Source organism: Alnus glutinosa, chromosome 8, assembly GCF_958979055.1.
Source record: "Alnus glutinosa chromosome 8, dhAlnGlut1.1, whole genome shotgun sequence".
NCBI classification, from domain to species: domain Eukaryota; kingdom Viridiplantae; phylum Streptophyta; class Magnoliopsida; order Fagales; family Betulaceae; genus Alnus; species Alnus glutinosa.
In genome coordinates this window covers 15,712,106-15,733,758 of record NC_084893.1, presented here as the reverse complement: position 1 = coordinate 15,733,758, position 21,653 = coordinate 15,712,106, and the positions used below count along the sequence as shown (strand labels likewise).

The 21,653-nt window shown below is 38.4% G+C and overlaps 1 protein-coding gene across 1 annotated transcript; it reads right to left on the bottom strand.

The window, feature by feature from the left end:
• Positions 1–5,553: 5,553 nt before the first annotated feature.
• LOC133874634 (protein Iojap, chloroplastic) lies at positions 5,554–19,177 on the bottom strand. The gene is made up of 5 exons (XM_062312507.1): positions 18,874–19,177; positions 8,578–8,704; positions 7,383–7,521; positions 7,180–7,268; positions 5,554–5,970 (listed from the first exon to the last, which is right to left on the bottom strand). Exons 1-5 carry the CDS (start codon positions 19,141–19,143, stop codon positions 5,849–5,851), a joined length of 747 nt encoding a protein of 248 aa, XP_062168491.1. The 5' UTR covers positions 19,144–19,177; the 3' UTR covers positions 5,554–5,848.
• Between the last annotated feature and the right edge of the window lie 2,476 nt (positions 19,178–21,653).

Genomic DNA, 21,653 nt, shown 5'->3' with positions numbered 1-21,653 from the left:
AGTAGTCCTATCTCTGGTAGAATTGGGATAGGACTTATGGTCCAATCAGATAAGAAGAATGATCAGATCAGAAGTCTAAAAAGATATCAGATTAGAAGTCTAATAAAAGAGCAGAGTCCAATTAGAACTCTGACATCAATTCTAGATCTCGATTAGAACACTGACAGCAGTTCTAGATCGACAAGGAGCAGGAATTCTAATCCAGCTTTGACTCCACCTCTTTGCCTATAAATAGGCCCATACCCCAGGTATAAACTAAGACTCAGTTTTTATGCACAGAGTATTATTTTCTTACAGAAGCTAATTTAGGCATCGGAAAGGACCCCCGGAAGGGTCCCTTAGTTTTTGTTGTTTTGCAGAATTATTAAGAAGCGTGAAGAACATCAGAAGAATGTGCAGATTCACACCATACCGGAAACTGTACCAACAGGTATTGTCTGTTTGCTGTCATGCGAGGACATCATTTCAGGGAGCACAACACCATAATTTAGCAACCCAAGAGGATGGCCTGTTGGTTATGCATCCTGACCACGATCACCAAGTTGATAAAAGCTTGTTATCTCTTGTTAAGTCAGAAAAGGCAGGTTTACATATAAGAGATTTTCATGGCCGATGGATTCTGGTGGATGGAGATCTTGGTCCTCAAGAAGCCATTGTTTATCCTGGGCTTGCACTTTATCAGGCAACGGCAGGCTATGTCAACCCTGCGTTGCACAGGAAAGATAATAGTATCCAGGGAAACATGTATGGACGATGTTCTTTGGCTTTCAAACTGATGCCCAGATCCATGACCAGTCTCAGTTGCTCAGAGATGAGAGCAGCTGGTCACGGGGTTGAAGCTCAGTTCCAGCTTCCAGTATCGGTGGATGACTTCATGCAGAGATCCCACCCAACTGATCAGCTCTTCAACAGGCAGAATATCCCGTGTTTCAATTTTCCTGCAGCCCAAGATAGTATAGACAGCATCCTTACGATATTTAGCTTTTCATTGGTTAACCAGTAGATTTTACTTTTCCATAAATTAATTATAATCCGTTTCCATAAGCCTCTTTCTGCTGATGACTTTACTACCATTCATTTTCATTCTGGCTCAGATTAGGCTCTTCATATCTCAGTTAAAAATACTACTTGTTTGTTACCCTTCCTCCTTTTTCCACCCCACCCACAAAAAAAAAAAAAAAAAAATCCTAAAAAAACAAGGAACAAGTGACGATTTTAAACTCCAGAATCTTTTGGTACTTACCCAACATCTAATTTCCTTGATCTCAAACTACGAAATTGTTCTGCTAATTTAAAAGAACAAAATATTTTGGTAAGTTTATTTTGTTTCCTGGACTCTCTTGGGCAGGTGCTTTCTCTCTGGCTCCCCAATATGTTTTTAGTTTGTTGAACATCAACTTTGCAATTGATCAGATAGAGCACTAATATTCCCAGTTGGTTTCTTTTTTATACCTCTGTATCTCTCAACCTTTTATTTCTCGATGAAGAAGGATAATGGGTCATGACCTTAGATCAGATACCACCATTGGAGTTGAAAGTTAATAATATAATTACACTCTACTTTCCCATTTTACGATTTAAAAATCTTTGTAGAGAGGAGTTGTGGATGTAAAATGTTTTTATGCATTAAAAAATATAAACCATTTTACGGGAAACAAGGTGATGTTTTATGGTTGACCAAGCTCTCCAAGCGCAGCCAAACATCGGAAAATGCTGAAAATGTTTTACGGAAAACGTTTTACGTTGACATTCATGGAGCTTAATATATGTTACTTCTTTTCTGTGCAAGTGGCCCTTAGCGGGAAGTTTTTAACAGCAGGTCCTTGCATCGATGAAATGCTGGCCGGTACAGGATCTATGAAGCCCTTGATGAGGAGGAGGAAGAATGATTCGAGAAGCAAACCTTTGCCACCTTCCAAGAGGTTACGGCTTGAGGCTCAGAGAGTTCTGAAGGAGAGGGTTCAGGATATTGCTGATAAGAAGGGGATCAAGCTGAGGTTTTGTAACCTGAAGGAATGTGAAATTCATGTTCACACGCTAGATAGCCCATGTGCCAATATAAGAATGGAGATCGGGTGGCCACCTGGAGTACCATTTGTTCATCCCCATGATCTACCTAATAAGGCAAAGATTGGTTTCCTTGGAGCATATGAACCTGGTTGGACAGCTACTCATGACATGGAGTTAAGTCTTACAGAACCTGGACAGGCCAGTCAACGCTCGGCTAATTGTAACTGTAACTCTCCTCAAGTTTCATATCCACATTGCCATGCATCTTATGTATTAGATACTATTGAGTTATTTGCTTTACACATGCAAACACTACAAACTGAAAAGATGAGCTGGCTACCTCTGAGTATCGTTAATTTTGTCATATCACTAATACGTTCAGTTGTCAAATAGTTCCCTGAAGACTGTTAACAAATTGCAAATTCCTTACTATAAACCCATCCACAGCATGCATGTATTTGATTGTCTGTATTCATATAGCTATCTATATGAAAAGTAGACGTACTGTACATGTAAAATACGTACATATTTATATATGTATTATGTACTTCTCTTTTTCTTTTTCTTTTTCTTTTTCTTTTTTTTTTGGGGAAGAGGGAGGGGGGTTGTAGAAGAAAGAGTCACTAACAATAGTACATATTGTTAAATTGGTTTTACTCTAAGTAGTAGATATCTTCTCAGATTAGGAAGGTACGAGCATTGGTCTTTTTTCGTTTTGGTTTGTTTTTTTATTTTTTTATTTTTTTATTTTTTTGAGCTGAACATGTTTTACAAGTAATAAGAAGTTTTGCTACCATCTTTCTCTCTTTGCCCTGGTCTTTCATGGTTCTCTTTGTTTTGCTACCAGCTTGTTCAAATGCATGTGGAAGTAACCATTAGCTGCCGCAACATCCAACCATTCTTTCAATTCATGTTATTCACAAATTGCTAGGCTTTAAAATGCATGGTAGTTCTACGACGGGAACCATAATTATTTGATAGAAAGTGCTATAGCTGAAGTAGAAAGTACTGTGTTTAACAAAGAGCAACGAGTGTGAAGTTCTCATGGACACGGGGCCTTGGAAGTGACAAATCCCAAAAACCTAGACATAATTATAAAAGACATTTGTTGTCTTCTTAAATATAAAATTTTAAATCATACATATAGACTGAGCATCTGGTCCTTTACTTACCCAAAAAAGAAGCATTTATTCATATGCATTGGAGTGACCGATGGCAAATAAAGTATGGGAATAATGACTCTATGATTTTCTTGACAATAAACAGATTATTCTTATTAATCTGCACTTTTAGGTCGGTTGAGGAAAACATATATGTTAATGAACTAGTTTTAGATATGGGTGGATGTAAGTGTTGTGCCCTCAAGTGTCTCATGGCATTTTCATTTCTAAGATGAATAAAAGCAAGTAACTAGAGCATTTGACATTCATATAGTACTTTATTACTATGATATCCTATAACTATATGAACATGTTAAGATATGGTTTATGTGTGATCATGTGTACACTCATATGCATGCATGCATGCATATGCCCAGTCATCTCTAGATAAATAGGACATATTGCGATAAGCAAGTCTTATCAAAAAGTTATTTCTGATCTGGGAAAACTTTAGTATATGAATTTTCAATTTGTCGGACTCTTTTTGGGTTTCCAAAAGAATATTGAATCTGTTGATGCACGTGCACACGAGTGTATATTCCCTTCCTTTGGTTTTGCTCGAACGGTGTTAACTATGTTTCTTTCTGGAGTCTGATGCGTCTTGATTTATCATGACATTTAATCTTGTTGAAGAGGATTTCACATCTGAACAGTTGAATTGGTCATTTGGTGTTTGGCTATATATACTCGGCAGAATAACGTCATCTACATCTTGAATGCGAAATCCTGTGAATGCATATATCTTCAGTATTACTCTTGAATGACCTGGAGTTGGGTGCATATATATGAGAGTCTCTGCTCAGAGAGAAATGAGCTTTCCCCCTAGATCTTCATTAAAACATAGCTTTATCCAAGTTTTCATTATTAAATTTCTGTTATGAGAGTCTCTGCTCAGAGAGAAATGAGCTTTCCCCCTAGATCTTCATTAAAACATAGATTTATCCAAGTTTTCATTATTAAATTTCTGTAACAGACAGAGTCACCAAATTAGCTTCATATGTTACACCCTTGCACATATATAGCTGTTGTCGTTTTTGAAACTTTTTGTTTTTGTTTCTATATTATTGTTGATCTCTTTGGTTGCAATTAACGAAAAAACAGTGTATAAATTCTTGTTTGTGCAGGAATCAATGTCCATAGTTTCAAATTTGTGGCCACCCTTGATCAGCTTGTGAGTAGATGGTTTGCAGGAACTGTTCCCTAGTTTCCCCATTCTGTTGAACTTTGCCCGTGACTGCTTTGCTTCAATCTTATACCATTCCATCCTGGGTTGTGCTGCTGCTTCTCCTTGCAAGTTAAACTCAAGTCGAGGAAGACATAAAAGGCATCATCCATAAGCCTGTGACAGATATTTGTAAATATCTAGTTTTGAGGAGAGGTTGGCGTTGTTATGAAGGACCAATCTCAAGAGAGAGTGCCCAATTTATGATGGAACGGTCTCTACAATTGATCTGTCGAAAAAGAACGAGTAAGGAGAGAAAATGTGGCTTGGAAAGCAACCTTAATTCTTATCATTGTATTTTCATCCGACTCAAGGAGAGTGAGAACGTACGTTGGATGGAGCTAGCTAGTAGCAATGTTGACGGTTGGTAATCTGTTGTACATTGTGCTTAAACCTTATTCTTCTTTTCCCAATTACTTAGCAAAGAGCGAGAGAGAGAGAGAGAGAGAGAGAGAGAGAAATATTATGCATTTGTTCGCTTTCTTCAATATCTTTCGGTGTTTTGCCAAATCTCACACCGCACATGTTATTTTAATACATTTTTAGATGATAGGTGTTGAAAGTCCATTTGCAGATGCATTCTAGACTTAAGTTAATAAAACGGGTTGCACTTTGATCAGCCAGCATGCTTTGTTTAGTGGTTGGCATAAGGCTGTTTTTGTTTCTGGAAAGTGATCGACACCTAATATTTTTCAGTATGCTAGGGTTTTGAGCTGTTTCTGAAAATGACTGAGAGCAGGATTTTGCCTACTAAGTATAACAATCAAGTAAATGTCTTCAACAGAAGCAACATGAGAAAGATAGAGAGAAACTTGAACATGCAACAAAGAGAGCTCATTATCTCAGGATCAGATTATAGATAGCATTCAAATTTAAACTCAATAGAGCACATGGATGAAGCTGACCTCTCAATGATTATTACACAAATCTTTTACGATTTTGGACTTCGTTGTTGATTCAAGCTCTTTCTAGACAGCAAGATTAATTATTTGTTCGACAGGATTCAGGTTATGACGATTGAGCAGTTTGGAACTGATAGCAAGATTTTTCCTACAAATTATCAGTCCACAAACTCATCATTTCAAAGGGCTCTTTTGCGATTGGATGTAATGCATGTTGCTTATCCCTGGTTAATTATTTGTAACCAGATGGATTGCACCCTTATGTACAAAATAGTGTCATTTTTCATTGACTAGACTTGATTTTTATCAAATTTATCTAAAAAATACTAAGTTGAATCTTTACAGGAGCTGGAGTCCAGATGAAAATTTACAATCAAAGCAGGAACCATTCGTACTAATTACTCACTGATAATTGTTGATCATCTCCTGCAAAGCAAACTGTGCCCACTACTCACTATCAGCAATGTTCCAGCCTTGTTTCAAGCTTTGTGACAAGCTTGTCAAAAAACTGTATCCATTGGCATAAGCTTTTGACTGGGCAAATCGTAACTTTCTCAACTGCGAAATGGTGGTTGGTTTTCAAAAATTAGCTCAATGGGCGTTGCATTAGCATAGAATTCTTCCAAGTTGTAGAAAGCTCTTTGTGGCGGAAGGAATATATGGATAACTACATCACCTGCAACCAAGACAAGTCAACAGTCTGCATGAGTAAACAACTGCAAACCAAAAATTCTCAGCAGTTAAATCAATTGTTGTGGTTAGAACAATGACCTAAGTCGTTTTGTGGATAATAGTGAACCCCTTGCAGGACCATCATTTGTTTATATATGCAGGGCATCCAATAGCAATGGAACTAATAGATTTTGCATGATTCACTACCAAAAACAAGTGGAACTCTTCATACATTTATAAATAAGCCCACCCCACGATACATCTATGTTTTCAATTCTGGCAAGTAGCCTATAAATATCCCAAACAAACTATAGATAAATGTACAGTATCAGTTGAAAAATCCACATTTCAAATAGTTTGGAACATCAATATAATTACATAATTCACTTTGTGAACAAAGTAACCACTGCCCATATCCTGTTCATAAAAAAAAAAAAAAAAAAAAAAAAAAATGCATGTACACATATGTTCTTGATCCAATTAAAGGCATTCAACTTATAGCCTATTAGGTCTTAACAGCAAGCAGACAGCAAGAGAAATTCACTGATAGAAATGATAAGTGGATTTATTTCCAGAGCATTCATGTATCATTTTCTCTTTTGAAAGCAAAGACAAACGGGCACTGATCAAAAGGTTGGTGAATGTACAATATAACAACCAAGAGATGCCATCTAAGAGTCCAGCTTACTAAAGAAAAAGAAAAGGACACCTTTATGTTCACAAGGAAGATCCAGAAAGAACCAAAAAATTTTATATCGAGTATATTGATATGATTGAGTTTAGTGCAAAGGTGGCATTCATGGAGCACAGAAAATAGGCCCTGTTAGAGAGATAAATCTCAGTTGCCCTGTGTGTTTATTAAAAAAAAAAATGAAAACATTATTAACACTGCCCCAAAAGATCAAGAAAGCAACAGTTACTTACATATCAACTAAACAATTTTTATTTTTATTTTTAATTTTTTGGTTGTAATCTAAAATGACATGGCTGTTCAGCTCTGACAGATTTTACAGCTGAGTTGATAGGGGTTAAGTGAGAAAAAAAATGCACAAGGTAAGTAAAGGTCAAATGAAATGAGACTGCACATGAAATCCTCCGCTCAAACCAAAGAGGTGGTTAAGCTGATGGTCACAACCAATGGTAACAAGAATTTTCTTTCTTCTCAACATCGGAACGGACAAGAGCTGCTGGATTATAATGCAAGATCACTTACCAAAATCCAACAAGGTCCATGAGTTGGGTTTTGTGTCCCCAGTTGGAACTTTCCCATACTTCTTTTCAGCTAGATCTCTTATTTTTGATCTACATTGCAGAGCAAGACAAAAATGGCAGTTAAAGCATTGATAGAAAACAATGAACCGTAATTAGACTATCCCAACCAAAAATATGAAGACATCGTCAAAGTTGGAGCCATACCCAATAGCATCAATCTGAGGGCGAGAGAACGCTGTGGCAATGATAAAATATCGAGTCCAATACACAAGAGGTTTCACAAAGAGAACCTTTATATCAGCTGCCTTCACCTCACTTGCAACCTTGGCCATTTCCACAGCAACTACAGAGACCACAGGAAACAGGTTTAAGTTGGTAGTGTGGAGTATATCACTTTTATTCCTGCTTTCAGCATTTTAACAATAATAATTGAATAAAATTTAGTGTACATCAACTCTATAACAAAGAATTCAAACAATGGAAACAAGGATAAAAAATTGACATAGCCGCCACTCCCCAGCACACCTCATTTAATAGTGGAGAACACGAGAATCATAAAAATCGCTTCTTTTCCTCTGAGTATTTCATTTCACGAGGATAGAAAAGAAGAGAAGAGAGTAGCTAGAATCAAAATACTTTATGAAATGTTACCTCACCAGTGAGGTGAAATGGAGAGAACTTGAAAATGTATCTCTCCTTTTCAAATTCCCAGCTAGAACTTAAACGGAAGTTTGGGTAAACAATCTTAGCATGAGGTGCAAATGTTGCAAAAAGGAAATATGTGAACCATCAATAGTCAGAATTCAGCTTACTCCAGTGTAGAAATAGCATCACTTCCCTGTTCCATATCATTCCAAAAGAGACTTGCATTGCAGAGAACTTTCTAACATCATGTGATTTCAAGAGTTTGAGAAACGAATTTATTTCATGCTTGGGGCCAGCATATATTATGGAGTGGGTGCTACATGATAGATAGTGTTGGGGAGAGAGAATGAGTAGTAAATCAGTAATACAGGCAGCTTACCAGTCACTATAAGGTGACAGTAATGGAAACTGTAGACTGGGGGTAGTATATATATATCTCAATGCGTAATTGTTTATTTTTTTTCTTTCTTTCTTTTCTTTCTTCCTCTTCTTCTTCTTCCTTTAGTTTTTCACTATAAATGTTGGGAAGATAACATGGTTTGCATAATGATTTTTGTACATGTTTTCCTATGGAGAACTCCCATTAAGTAATATAGTAAGTAATCCAGCATGGAATATTCAGTTAAACGAAGAGGAGACCAATATCAGCCAGAATCGATAACAAGGCCCAAGTTCTTGATGAGAGAGGCGAACATTATGTCATTTGTGACACTGGTAGGTATCTTGCTTTCAATTGATTGCAAAATGAGCTTACATGATAAGCTTTCGGCATCGTCATCTACCTCTGCGCTGTGAGGCTTCTGGTCCGTTCTCCTGAATACCACCTTTCCAAATTTGTTAAACAAGTCATCATACAAATCATCTGTATTTTCACTTGCATTCTGCAAAATATATTTCAAATATCACCAATGCAGCCTGAAGGCAAAAAATTACATTCATGGGTGTACAGGTACATAAAACAGATATCTTTCTAGCATCACATACACAGAAGCATAAATAAACAAGATTTAATATTATAATTCATGAAAAATTTTAATCAACCATCCTTGGTAAAGAAAACATCAAAAATCATCTCTCCCCCCCCCCCCCCCCCCCCCCCCCCCCCAAAAAAAAAAAAAGAAAAAAAAAAAAGGAAAAGGAAAGCATGATGAAGATGAGAGTAAATTGAAAAATAAAAAGGGGAAATACGGGGGGATTTCAAATTTTAAGGACAAATTTAGACCAAAAAAAAAAAGGACAAATGAATCTTTCACATCTAAGTTTTCTGTACAATAGTTCCACATATAAGTTTTTTAATCAATTAGCTTCTAACTTACTAGATGTTCTTATATGGGTAATGTCGTAAACTGAGAAAAGGGAGCACTCAAACATATCACACAAATTGAATCAAGTCAATTTTTCTTCCATAGAATTTTTAAGGCACAAAGCAGCTTCTGTTAGTCCCCATCAGAAAAGAATATTGTAGAAGAAAACCAAAATGATTTGATCCATATTAGATCATATTGTTAAAAAATAACACTCTTTTCAAGTACCATGTATAATCAGACTCATCCTATCTCAATGGATGCCCAGATATAGACTAACAAAGATCAATTCACATGGTTTCTACATTAAAACTAAGGGAGCCTTCACTAACACAATTAGTAAGGATGGTATTTAAGTTTTCTAACCCAAGGCGGAGTCATCAATTCCTCTGCAAGGCGTATACACTTAGCCTATCTCATAAAATAAGTCAATGCTCAACCCCCAAAGGAGCACACTTGGCTAGGGACCATGACTTGTGACACAAAGCTACTGTCTCAAATCTCACCCTCCCCCTTTGAGGCCATTCACTCACTCATCCAAAAAGTAAAAAGAGTCGACGCTTTGAGGATATCCCTTAAACCTTCATTAATCTCCAGGTTCTCCCTTGATTACAGCAACTCCGTGGTTCAATTCCACAGGTTTGTGCCCGTAACAAAGTTATCAATACTATACTGGTCAGTGTATCAGTTTTTAATTGGTACAAGCTGTATCAATACCTGATTGTTTCGATGTACTGTTTCAAAATAACAGAGTATATCATTTATATTTTAAAGATACATAGCCATTATTATGTGTATTAAAATGTTTTCATGTTAACCAAATAGAATTCAACAAAGTTTATTAGATTTTTATGGCTTAAACAAAACACCAATCAACTACAATAACATGCTGTTTCCTAAGGTTATCCATGGTGAGGATCTTCTCTAGGGTGGTTGTCCAAGCAAAAAACGACACTTTCAAAGCGACCTTATTCCGCCATATACTCTTCCAAGGAAAGGAAGTACTGTCATGAGGTACAAGGACATTATAAAACAATCTGACGTCAAACTTGGAGGGAACCCAGCAGAGATTGTCTTCATCTATCTCCCTGTCTCAGTCTGAAGAAGTACAAGAAGTTAAAAAAAGGAAGCAAAGACATCCATCTTTGATAAAGCTTACATTGCATTGATAGGAATCATTGGATAACTACAAATAATGTGCCACAGAAGCAATACTTTACAAATCCTGGAAAATATCCTTAAGGACCTGCTCCCCATACCATTTGTCATGTTAGAATCTAATTTTGGAGCCATCTCCCAACTCAAATATGGTATGACTAAAAAACTCCCTCCAACCCTTTCTAATATATTTCCACAAACTCACCCCATACGACCCATGAACCTCAATGTAACACCACCCGCCTCACAAGTTGCCATATTTAGCATTGACTACAACTCTCCACAAGGTCACTCTTTCATGCACATACCATCAAAGCCACTTTCCCAAAAGAGCACGATTAAAAATACTAAAGTTTCAGACTCCCAACCCTCTCTCACAAATCGGAGAGCAAACCTTAGATCAGCTTACCAGGTGGAATTTGAACTCATCGGCCATTCCCCCCCATAAGAAATCCTGTTGAAGTGTCTCGATGCGATTGGCAATACCACATGAATAGTGAAAAGAGACAAGAAATACGTGGGCCAATTGGACAATCTGCTCTTTATTAGGATAATCCTCAAACACTTAAGACAAGTACATTCTCTTCCACTTGGCTAAACAACACTCAATCTTTTCAATAACTCCATCCCAAATAGCTATAGCCTTAAATGGAGCTCTTAATGGAAGGCTGAGATACTTCATAGGCAAAGGAGACGCTGTGCATCCTAGAATACTGGCCAGGCCGTCAACATTGCTAACATTACCCACAGGAACCAATTCTGACTTGATGAGGTTAATTTTCAATCTGGAGACAGCTTCAAAACATAAGAATAAGGCACACAGCAAGCGCAGATGTTTTGGGTTTGCCTCACAAAAAAGTAAGGAATGATCCGCAAACAGAAGATGGGAAATATGAAGCACACTAGAGTTTCTTGACCTCACAAAAAAGCTTGAGAAAGCCCCATAAACAGAAGAAGATAGAATTTATTGGATCACAAGACTTATCTTCTAGTGATAAAGCTAAAGTAGTTCAGTTAGACTAGGTGTCTTCCTATTTTAGATAAATGTCAAGTTGTTGAGTTGTATTTATATTAGGTCTCTATGCTAAGAGATACGGTTGTAGTTGAGTTAGAAGTTCTTTTGATGTAAATCACTTCTAGAGATTATCTAGATGTTTAGGTACTACATATATCAAGGTACTGCTATATAATTAAGTAAGCAGATTATCAACAAATATTCTAAATCCTATATGGTATCAGAGCCTCTCAAGACCTACGTCTATGGTTGTTCCTTCTTCTGAAACTGATTCCACTGTAACTTCTCCCCCTCTCTCAACTATCCTTTCCCCTTCCGCTCTCCCACCACAAATCCAAAATGTCCATGCTCATATCTCCGAGAAACTGACCCAAGATAACTTTATCCTCTGGTAGTTTGTCATGGTCCCCTTCCTAGAAGGCCAAAATCTGTTCGGGCATGTCGATGTCACAACTCCACGACCTCCTCAGCTCCTGCCCAACTCCACATCCAGACTTCTTGTTGCCAATCCGAGCTACCACTCATGGTACCATCAAGATCGTAGAAACTCTCCACCCTCTCCGTAGAAACTCTCCCTCATGTCATTGGACTCAAAACTTCCCGTGAAGTCTGGCTTACATTAGAAACTCTCTTCTCTGCCCAATCTCAGTCTCGGATCATGCAGCTCAAACAACAAGTGTCCAACATGAAGAAAGGATCTCAAACAATCTCCGCCTACTTCCAGAAAGCGCAGGGATTTTCTCATCTCCTAGCCGCGGTTGGCAAACCGATTGAAGCCTCTGAACTTGTCTCTCACATACTCGCTGGTCTTGGTGCCGAGTATGACCCTCTTGTCACATCCGTAACTACAAGGCAAGATTCTATATCTCTAAATGATCTCTATGGTTTTATGTTGTCCTATGAACTGCGTCTAGAGCAACACAAATCTGCTCTTGAGATAAACATATCCACTGCTAACACGGCTCAACACCAAAGTCCTGTCTACTCCAGCACCAACCGAGGCCACAATAATGGATATCGCCACACCAACTTTAATAAAGGAAGGGGCCGTGGACCACCCCAGCAGTTTTCCCCATCCACCAACAGCATGTCTCAGCGCCCGATTTGTCAAGTCTACCACAAACTCGGGCATACAGCGACCACATGCTGGTTCAGGTACGAGCAAGGCAACTAGGCTGACTCTTCTCCTATGCAAGTCAACATGACTTTAGCAACATCTGCTCCTGACACTTCATGGTATCCGGACACAGGAGCCAACGTTCATCTCACAAATGATCTCTCCAATCTTAATTTGAATGCCGAGGAATACACAGGTCCAGACCAAATTCGTGTAGGCAATGGACAAGGTTTGCAAATCTCACATTCTGGCCGTGGTCTCTTACCAACATCCTCACGTAATTTCGATTTATTGTCCCTGTTTCATGTTCCTCAGATTCAGAAAAATCTTATTTCTGTCAACCAATTTACTAGAGATAACCATGTTTTCATTGAATTTCATCCCAATTTTTTCTGTGTTAAGGATATTCCAACTCGACAGCTCCTCCTCCAAGGCCCGAGTAAATTCGGCCTTTATCCATGGCCATCCTCAAATGCTTCTTTTTCCAAGTCTCTTGCTGCTTTCGTTGGTGAAAAAGCATCCTTGGATCAATGGCATCTCCGGCTTGGCCATCCTGCTACTCCCATCGTCAACCAAGTTATTCAATTCAATAAGCTGCCCGTGTCTTCGTCCAAGACTCCTTCCTTCTGCTCCCCATGTCAACAAGGAAAAAGCCATCGTTTACATTTTAGTATTTCTCCTTCCACCTCCAGCAAACCTTTACAGTTGCTGTTTCTTGATGTATGAGGCCCTGCTCCTCAAAATTCTGTTAATAATAAGAGATTTTATCTAAGTGTGGTTGATGATTTTAGTAAGTATACATGGCTTTATCCTCTTGAAACCAAATCTTAAGTTTGTGCTACCTTTCTTAGGTTTAAACAATTGGTTGAAACCTATTTCAATACCAAAATTGTTTCTGTCCAGAGTGATAATGGCGGTGAATTTCGTCCCCTTAAGACCTCTCTCACCTCTATGGGCATTTCATATAGACTAAGTTGTCCTCATACACATCATCAAATGGGAACGGGAGAAAGAAAACATAGACATATTGTTGAAACCGGACTGTCTATCCTAGCTAATGCTAGCACACCCTTAACCTTTTGGGACTCGGCTTTTGAAACCGCCACTTATCTCATAAATCGACTTCCCTCTAAAGTCACACAGAAAAAGTCTCCCTTTGAGTTACTTTTTCATCAAACTCCAGATTACAAACTCTTAAAGATATTTGGTAGTGAATGCTGGCCATTTCTTCGTCCATATAATTCCACTAAGTTTTCTTGCCATTCCACATCATGTGTGTTCATTGGATATAGTAAACATCATCTTGGATATAAATGTCTCCACATCCCTTCTGGTAGAGTTTATATTGCCCGACACGTTGTTTTCAATGAAACAAACTTCCCCTTTTCCAAATCCGGAGTTCCTAGCACCTCCTCTCTTTCCAAATCTTATCCTTCTATGACTCTCCCTTTAGTTCTTCCTTCATCACTTCCTCTGTCCAGCTCCAGGCATGACTCTCCTAACATTCCATCACCAAATCCACCTTCTCCTATCTCAGTCTCCACAGAAACTGACATTGTCTCTCCAATAAATTATCCCATAGTTCCTTTTGAGTCATCTCCTGAAATTGAGTCTCCTCCTCTACTCCGGGTTCATGGTATGACCACACGGTCTCAAAATTTGATTTTCAAACCTTCAAAATTTACTGATGGCAGAATCAAATATCCCCTTCCTCAAGCCCTCACGGCTTCCATTGCTCTCCATGAAGAAGAACCAACCTGTTTTTCTCAAGCTAGCAAAAGTGCAGAGTGGTGCGCAACAATGACTACCGTTTGATGCTCTCCTAAAAAATGGCACTTGGTCTCTTGTTCCATCCTCTCCAAACATGAATATAGTTGGCTCAAAGTGGATATTTCTTATCAAAAAGAAAAGCTGATGGGCACATAGAAAGGTACAAGGCTCGTTTGGTGGCAAAAGGGTTTCATCAACAACCCGAGATTGATTTTGCTGAAACCTATAGTCCCGTGGTTAAACCAATCACCATTAGAACTGTTTTAGCCATTGTTGTCTCTGCAAGATGGGCTATACGACAGGTGGATGTCAACAACGCCTTTCTACATGGACGTCTCCAAGAAACAGTTTATATGGCTCAACCACCTGGTTTTTATCATCCAAATCATCCCACAGCAGTTTGCAAGCTTCACAAAGCTATTTTTGGTTTGAAGCAAGACCCTCGCGCATGGTTCGCGCGCTTAAGTGCCCGGTTACTTGAACTGAAGTTTCACAGCTCCAAATCAGATTCTTCATTGTTTATTTACAGATCCTCTAGTGTTACTATATTTGTGTTGATATACGTTGACGACATCATTATCACCAGCTCTCATTCACCGGCCATTTCTCAACTCATAAGTGATCTTCACTCCTCTTTTGCACTCAAAGATCTCGGGCCTCTACATTTTTTCCTTGGTGTTGAAGCTACATGGCACTCGGATGGTTTGCATTTATCTCAACAAAGGTATATTAATGACATTCTAACAAAGACTAATATGGTTCTTGTGAAGCCTGTTTCTACTCCTATGGCGGCATCTACAAACCTTAGTCGGTTTGAAGGATCCACTATGACGGACACAGCTTTGTACCGCAGCACTGTGGGCTCTCTTCAATACTTGTCGCTTACCCGACCTGACATAGCCTTTGCGGTTAATAAAGTCTCTCAGTTCATGCAAGAACCCCGTGACACTCAGTGGTCTGCTGTGAAGCGTATCTTACGCTACTTAAAGTCCACCATCACACATACTTTCTGCATTCACAGGAACTCCTCCAAGCAGCTCACAGCCTTCTCAGATTCGGACTGGGCCAGTTGCCCTGATGATAGAAGATCAACTTCCGGCTATTGTGTTATACTTGGTAAAAATCTTCTATCGTGGAGCTCGAAGAAACAACCAACGGTATCTCGCTCTAGTACCGAATCTGAATATAAAGCCATTGCAAATGCATCAGCCGAGTTAGTTTGGATTCAAACATTACTCAATGAACTTGGTATTAGTTCTCCTCGCCCACCGGTCTTGCGCTGTGACAACATTGGAGCCACATATCTCACTGCAAATCCACTCTATCATGCTCGCATGAAGCATATAGAGATCGACTATCACTTTGTTCGGGACATGGTTGCTAAGAAGATTCTTGATGTTCAGTTTATTTCAGGTCAAGATCAGCTGGCTGATATCCTCACTAAACCGTTAGCTACTGCCGGATTTATCCTACTCAAATCCAACCTCAACGTTCAGCTTCCCACGTCGAGTTTGAGGGGGCGTATTGGATCACAAGACTTATCTTCTAGTGATAAAGCTAAAGTAGTTGAGTTAGACTAGGTGTCTTCCTATTTTAGATAAATGTCAAGTTGTTGAGTTGTATTTATATTAGGTCTCTAAGCTAAGAGATACAGTTGTAGTTGAGTTAGAAGTTCTTTTGATGTAAATCACTTCTAGAGATTATCTAGATGTTTAGGTACTATATATATCAAGGTACTGCTATACAATTAAGTAAGCAGATTATCAACAAATATTCTAAATCCTATAGAATTTTACTTAGAGCCTCCATAATGATGATAAATAGCAAAGGAGATAATGGATCACCATGTATCAAACCACAAGAGATACTAAAGAAACCAGTGGGGTGCCATTTACCAAAACAGAAAAGTGCACTAAACAAATACAATGTACTATCCAATTCCACCATTTCTCGCCAAAACCATACCTCCTCAGCAGGTATAATAAGAACTCCCAGTTAACATGATCATAGACCTTCTCAATATCCAATTTGCAAACGCCACCTAGTTCACCAGATCTAATCCTACTATTCAAACATTCATTTGCTATAAGGACAAAATCAAGGACTTGCCTACCTTTGTCAAACACATTGTGGGCTTTTGAAATGTTCTTCTCTACAACCTTTTTCAATCTAGTGGCTAAGATTTTGGCAATTATCTTGTAGACTCCACTCACAAGGTTGATTGGTTGAAGATCTTTAACATCAACTGCTCTGGGTTTTTTTTCGGAATGAGAGCGATGAAAGTAAGGTTGACAATGTTTGCATGATCCGTGAACTCAACACGAAATTAGCGTATTAGGGTTTTGTACAATCGGGTTCTGGTCAATTCTGGTTGACCCAAATTAACTTGTTTAATAAACGGGTCAACTCGCTTAACCCATAGGTAACTCGCATAATCCATATAAATTAAATGAGATTTTCTTTAACAAAAAAATAAAAATAAAAAAACCCCTAAAAGGCTAAAATTCATACAAATTCATTTTAATATAAAATTCATAAATTCATGTAATTACTATTACTATTACTATTACTATTACTATTACTATTACTATTACTATTACTATTACAATTATTTTTTATTTTTGCATTTAAATTCATATACAGGTCGAAATAGGTCGTGTTCAACAGGACCTGTTTATTAAATGGGTTATGCGGGTCGTGTCGGGTCAACCCAACACAACTTGTTTATTAAATGGGTTATGCAGTTTTGTCGTGTCATCTGCTTATTTAAATGGGTTGTGTCATGGTTGAGGGATTTGACCCGTTTAATTAAATGGGTAGTGTTTGGGTTGACTCTTGAGTCGACCTGACACACCAGTACGAATTGCCAACCCTAAATGAAAGTAGCATTGAGGCTTTTTTCAAACTTGCTACCCACATGGAACTAAGGGAACACCCTCATGACATCTTCTTTAATCACATCCCGACAAGATTCGAAGAAAGCCATAGTAAAACCATTCATCACCTCCAGAACCTCACTTTCTGCAAACAAATGCTCTAACCAAGTGGATTCCTCCTTATCAATGGAGTCAAAAGCAAGGCCATATAGCTTGGGCAGCCAACTAAACTATTCTGAAAACAATCTGTTATAGAAATGGACAATGTGGTCCCTGATCACATATTGATCCAAACTAACTAAACCATTGACCAACATCAACTCGATGGAATTATTTCTCCAATTCGAATTAGCCACTTGATGAAAAAAACTTCGGACATTTGTCCCCCTCTCTCAACCAAAGCGCCCTCGATTTTTGCCCCCAACTTATTTCCTCCAGTGTAGTAACCCTCTCCAAATCACTGATTATTTTGTGTTTCCTCAACTTTTCTTCCTCACATAAAGCTCTTTCTTCCTCCAAACCATCAAAAACATGCAAATCATCCAAGGTTTTTTTTTTGGTTCCCACATTGCCAAACTCATGCTCGTTCCAAGCTCTTAAATCAGCTTTCAAGGCTTTAAGTTTGCAAGCCAAAAAGAAACTCGGGGAGCTTTGAAAATGATGAGATGTCCAACACAAACGCAGTCTATCAACAAAACCTTCGGCCTTTAACCACATATTTTCGAATTTAAAATATCTTATCCCACCTTGAATGCCTCCACCATCAAGAAGAATGGGAAAGTGGTCAGAGCAATGTCTAGGCAACCTCTTCTGCACCAGGTCGGGAAACTGGGCTTCCCAATTTGGAGAAACCAAGAATATGTCAATTTTAGACCAAAAGGGCTGCTCCCGATTATTTGACCATGTAAAAGTTCCTCCTACAAGAGGAATATCCATAAGGCCCTAGTCAAGAATAATGTCTAACTCTGTCATAGCGGGGCAAAGGCGGGCATCGCCCAATCAGTAATTCCACCAAAATGTAGGTTCGTCCCTCTTAGAATCCCATGCTAGACTGGCCATCTCTCTGACCCTTTCACCCTTTCCCTCTGTTTCAAAGTAGAAAGAAGGAGCCATGGCCAGAATTTACAACAGTAGAATACTCTCTCATACCAAAGGAAGACAGCTACACTGTTGGCATGTCCATCAAGTGGGTTTTCACTAAAGCTGAACTTACTCTTGCTGTGTAGGCCAAAAATTCATGTTAAAAGCAATTATAAAATCATACCATATGGAAATTCCTTTTTTGGTCGAAAGAAGCCAAAAATCGGTCAAAACAATTGAAACACACCGAAATAGGCCAAGGTTGAGGTCAAGATGGAATAAAAGGGGTTTACATACCAATAACCACCCGTTGATAATCTCTCTTGCTTTCCTTGCATTTAAGGAAACTCTAAAGGAATTTGGTGCTAGTGCCTTTAGATTCAGAGAATTTTTCTTTTTTTACAACATTAACCATCAGATTCAGAGAATTTTTCTTTTTTACACTTTCCCTAGTTTTCTCAACACTGGAACAGCGTTTATGTAACTCAACCTGGCCAAATTACTGAAGCTTAGATGAGTTGTGCTTCCATATCCTTAAACCCAAAGCAATACAAAACATTATCAGCTACCAAAGAAAACCGAAACTCATTTTCCTTCATTGTCTACAGTATTCTGTCTCTTAGCAACCAAACGGAGCATACGCGAATCAAAGTACCCAAAACCAAAACAAACCGAAATGCAAGTATCGAGAGAGAGAGAGAGAGAGAGAATATAAAAAACTATGTTTTACCTCTTTGCCAAAGGCCAGAACCAAAGATGAGTACCTTGACTTGAAAATAAAGTTTCTTCTCCTGGGTATTCTCCAGATGCACTTGTGTGGAAAATTATGCCCATTCATACATGAGCACCTAAAAAGCTTTCTGGGTCTTTCACAGAACTTCGATTCAACACGACCCAGTTGCCGGAACTCACTGAAAAACTCGGTTCCAGCGCCGGCGATAGATAGCATAGCGGATGCTGCCATTGTTGCTACCGACTGATGAGAAAGAAGGAAAAGCATATCATAAGCTACCAAAATGAGAGAAGATTAGAAAGTGATCCACGATAGCGGGCAACCTTACCCAGATTTTTAAACTTGACCCACATTAATGTCTGGGTTTGGGTTAGAGCTGCGCAAATCTAGCCGAGCCCACTAACTCAGCCCGAGCCTAACCTTGTTTGCTTAACTCTGAGGGCCCGTTGATCTTAAAATGGAATGGTTATTTTTATGAAATAGTCATTTTTTATTTGGAATGTACCTATTCGTAGGAAATTATCATTACGAAGAGAAATAACTATTCCTTAAAAGAACAAGCAACGTTTTCCCAAAAAAATCATTTTTTTGAAAAATTTTCTTTCAACCTTTAATAATAATAATAATAATGAAAAATATTAGAATTGATGTGACTTGCCACTCACAATAGAACCCAGGAGTGGTCGCACCACCCCTGATGAATTTGGGGACGGTCACGGCTACCCCGAAACGTCGTCAAGGGTGGCCAAGGCCAACTCCGATGGCATCGGGGGTGGTGCATCTGTGACAACCCTTTTATTTTTATTTATTTATTTTTAATACAAAATAGAATCATCATAGTGGCATGACAAATAGTCATTAAACCAATATCAACCTAATACATCTCGTAACATATGCATAATATATCAAATATGTTAGTTTGTGATTGATTGCATTCTGTTGGACAAAATCACTTTTATGTAATGATGCTTATTATATAGAGATGTTGTTTTATTCAGAGTCTACATTTCAGTTATGAGCTTTAAGAAGACTCTTTACAAGATTTTAAACAATGTTGTTCAGTTCCCTTGCATCCATCCGGACGATGTGATATTCCGTCCGGACGACGAGAACTTTCCGTCCGGACGTCCCTTTATGTCCAGAAGCTTTGAACTGCTCTCGGTTGCATCCATACAGACGTCTCAGCAACATGTCCGGACACCTTCCAATGTTCGACAAGTTAAAAGATTTCTTTCCAAAACACAGATATGGGAAGACAGCTGCAACCGTCCGGACGACGTGGCTATTCCGTCTGGACGCTATCCTTGATAAGGCAAGTCGTGCAGAAGATGTTCCATCGTTCGAAGGTCATACTCCATTGTCTGGACACTCAGGCCTTAATATGGAAATTGCGTGCAGCTGAAGTGCAACCGCCCGGACGCTAGGGCAACATCGTCCGAACGCGGCCTTATTCAAGAAAGAATTTCAAGCGAATTTGGAAAGCCGATTGCACAGTTGTCCGTCCGGACATCCTCAGCTACCGTCCAGACGCCGCTTAGGAAAATTGCATTAGACACGATTTAGGTTTCTGTAGCCTATAAATAGAGGCCTCTAGGTTTGTAATTTGTAAGAATTTGGTAGTGAATTTCATAGTGCTTAGAGAGAATATTTTAGGAGTTATTGTGTTGATCCGCTCACTCTCAAGTCGTTGTCAAGTGCTGAAACTGAAGTCTATCTTAGGAGTTGGCCCTAAGGTAAAGGATTCCATTGAAGACCCATTCAAGTAGATGACTTGGTTGGGAAGCATTTGTGTTGGGTTACACGTCAAAGTTCAAGGTACGACCACTGCATACGGATATGTGAATGCTACTGCTTTGTAACTAGCTTTGTCTTCTGAATAGTGGATATCATGGGTTTGGCGGCCCCGGAGTGGTTTTTCTCTTAATTGAGTTTTCACTTCGTCAACAAAATATTTGTGTAATTTAAATTCCGCAATATAGATATTTTGTTGCACACTATCACACACTTCGTAAAATAGAAGCCATCTTTATTTTTCAAAAGATAAACTTGTAGCAGCGGAAATAAATTCATTAACAAAAAAGTTAACATCAAAGCCATATATTTGTCTATCCGTTTAAGAATTAATCAAAATATTTATTTACATCAAAGAATAGCTATACAAAATAAGTGTCACATGCGACACAAGCCATATATCAAATGTCTATACAAAATATTGACTATCCATAATCCAACCCACATATGACTAATGCGATGAACCTCAGTCGTAGTATCCCAAATATAACGTCATTGGGTCATTGTCGACGTCAGCAGTACCTGCAGCCACAACATTAGCATCTACACGGTCGTGGTTATAGCCACGTCTACATAGGTGGAAGTATAAGTCCACAAACTCAATAGTATAAAATTTACTCAGTTTTCACAATGAGCCAACTCTTTTCTTTTCTACATTATATTTACTATAATAGCTTTTGTTTGTGAGAGTCTTTCTTTTTAAAATGTTTCATAGCTAATGTGGTAAACACAAACACTTGTATCAATAGAAACTTTGTTACTTTATACACACATTATACATATATCAAGTGGCTAAGCCACACTAGTATACAAGTTCTCCAAACCTTCGGAAAATACAAGTATATGATTACGTCTTAAGCATATGATGTGGGTATTTTTTGAAGGTTTGAAAATGCTTGTATCTTTGTATAGCTGGGTTATATATATATATATATATATATGTTCTGTTCCATTCAAACTCATAGGCATATTAATACGTCTAGCAA